General features: G+C 74.9%; 1 protein-coding gene across 1 annotated transcript in view; it reads right to left on the bottom strand.

The window, feature by feature from the left end:
- The window catches only part of CELSR1 (cadherin, EGF LAG seven-pass G-type receptor 1), a gene marked incomplete at its 5' end in the record, with an annotated part of 38,529 nt that overhangs the window by 515 nt on the left and 36,021 nt on the right, over window positions 1-1,993 (bottom strand). The window contains one exon of the mRNA XM_012735089.1: window positions 60-121. Coding sequence (XP_012590543.1) covers window positions 60-121 — 62 coding nt within the window. The remainder of the gene's footprint in view (window positions 1-59; window positions 122-1,993) is intronic.

The following is a 1,993-nucleotide window of genomic DNA, read 5'->3' as shown; positions in this document are numbered from 1 at the left end:
GGCCCTGCGCTGCTGCCAGCCCGCCCCGCGAGGGCACACGCTTTCCACACCCCTCCCACCCCACCCCACGGCTCCAAAGCCTGCCCCAGGGCCGGGCCGCGCCAGCCTCGGCCGCCCTGCACTGTCCAGCCCAGGCTGTCAAGCCCTTGGCTGCGGGGAGGCGCTCCGGGACGGGACGCCAGGCCCCGGCCCTCCCGCTGGACACCCAGCAGCCTCGACAGTGCTCGGGCGGGCGCCGGGCTCCTGCCTGTCCCGAGCCCCGGGCACAGGCCCAGCAGCCTTGCGCGCGGGTCCCAGGCGCCCCCGCTGCGGGGCGGGTCTTCCTGCAAGGCGCCCACGCCACAGTGAGGGCGGGGGACCCCGGGGCCGTGCTGGGCCTTGGCGCCTGGCGCAACCCGAGACTGGACACGGCGGGGGGCGCGCGGGGCTTGGCCAGCGGCAAGGACGTCCCCCACGGCGCCTGGGAGGGAGAGCGGGGCAGAGGCGCAGTGGACGTTCATTTATTGGGGCCTCCCTCAGCCGCCGCCCAGTGTCTGCGTCAATAAATACGCGCGTCACAGCGCCCGCGTCTGCCTGTGCCGGCGTCAGCGGTCACCTTTCCTGCCCGCGCAGCGGCGGCTGTCTCCAGTGAGGTCTGGCCTGACCCACCGAGACCCAGGTGCCCACGCCGCCCGCAGGAGCGGGCACAGGCAGCAGGCCCCCAGGGCAGCAAGGCCGCCCGGCTAGAGGTGGCCACGGGGCCCAGCCAGGCCCTAGGTGACATCTCCCTGTGGGCAACGCGGCTGGACAGTCACCCCATGAGGCTGGGGTGCTGCATCACCCCAACTGGCTCTGGCCCGTGGTCCTCTGAGGAAGCCGCTGTGCTGCTCACGGCCTGGCCCGACTCGAGGAACACTGGCGCTGGACAGGCCCCAGCCTGGCCCCCGCAGCCCAGTGGACACTGCCAGTCGGGCCTGGGTGCACGTCCAGGTGCAGCTGGCAAGTGCGGGAGGGCGGGCTCTGTCCACTGGCACCCGTGTGGCGGGCAGCAGCGTCACAGGACCGGCCGGGCGCGCCCTGAAGCTGGCAGGCGGGGCCCCGCCCCCCACTCGGTCCGAACCCCGACAGGTGGTGCCGGGACCGGGCCAGGCCCACAGGCCGGGACAACTGTGCGGCCCTGGATCACCGCGGCCAGGCAGACGGGGCGCAGGCTGAACCCCTCAAAAGCCGAGTGCTGCTGGCTCCAGGGCCTCGCATGGCTCTGACGTCCGCCCTCAGCGCTGGGCCCGCCGGTCAGAGGCCACGGCGCCTCCAGCGCCTGCCGCAGCGAGTGGGCACTGCCCCTGCCCCACGGGCACCGGCCTGCCCTCGCTGCCGGCCAGGGGCTCTGCTTGCGGCCAGCGGGCCTGGCAGGGGCCGTCCTGCAGGGAGGCCGCACGGGGCCGGCCCTCTGTCTTCCTCTGCGGGTCCTCTGTCTTCCTCTGGCCAGGCCAGCGCAGCGCGGCCGCCTGCAGTCCAGGCCCCTCCTGGTCACTGGCCTGATGAGCCCCAGCCGCTGGGGACAGCGAGGGCTTCGTGTCTGGGGCGTCAGCCCCGCAGTCTGGGGGCCAGCACCGGGCCTGCCCCTCTGGGAGGGCGGCGGCCTCCTGGGCGCCCTGTCCAGGGCACGGTGAGCAGGGGCAGCGAGGCCGGGGAGGCCGCGGGCCTGTCTCAGGGGCTCCTGATGGTCAAATTGAAGTTTCGTTACTGCCTCTGTGCGAGGGAAGAAGCCGTGCGGGTCAGGGCGGTCAGGAGGGCGGCGGCCGGAAGCTGGGGCCCCTGCCCCGGAGGGCAGCAGCCCAGCTGGGCCCTGGGGCACCCGGAGGGGACCCCATGCACCTAGGGGTGGGGCCCAGGAGGGGACCCGCCCGGGGCACCCAGCCTGGCGGGCCCAGCTCCTCCGAGCGGCCCCCGGTCTGCACGGAGGCGGGCACACCCCGGACTTCTCCCCGGGCGTCCCCAGCCCAGCCCCGGC

This window comes from Condylura cristata, unplaced genomic scaffold, assembly GCF_000260355.1.
Source record: "Condylura cristata isolate star-nosed mole 26May11 unplaced genomic scaffold, ConCri1.0 scaffold00004, whole genome shotgun sequence".
In the NCBI taxonomy this organism is placed as follows: Eukaryota; Metazoa; Chordata; class Mammalia; order Eulipotyphla; family Talpidae; genus Condylura; species Condylura cristata.
The sequence above is the reverse complement of the archived record's forward strand: the minus strand, read 5'-3'. Positions and strand labels throughout refer to the sequence as shown.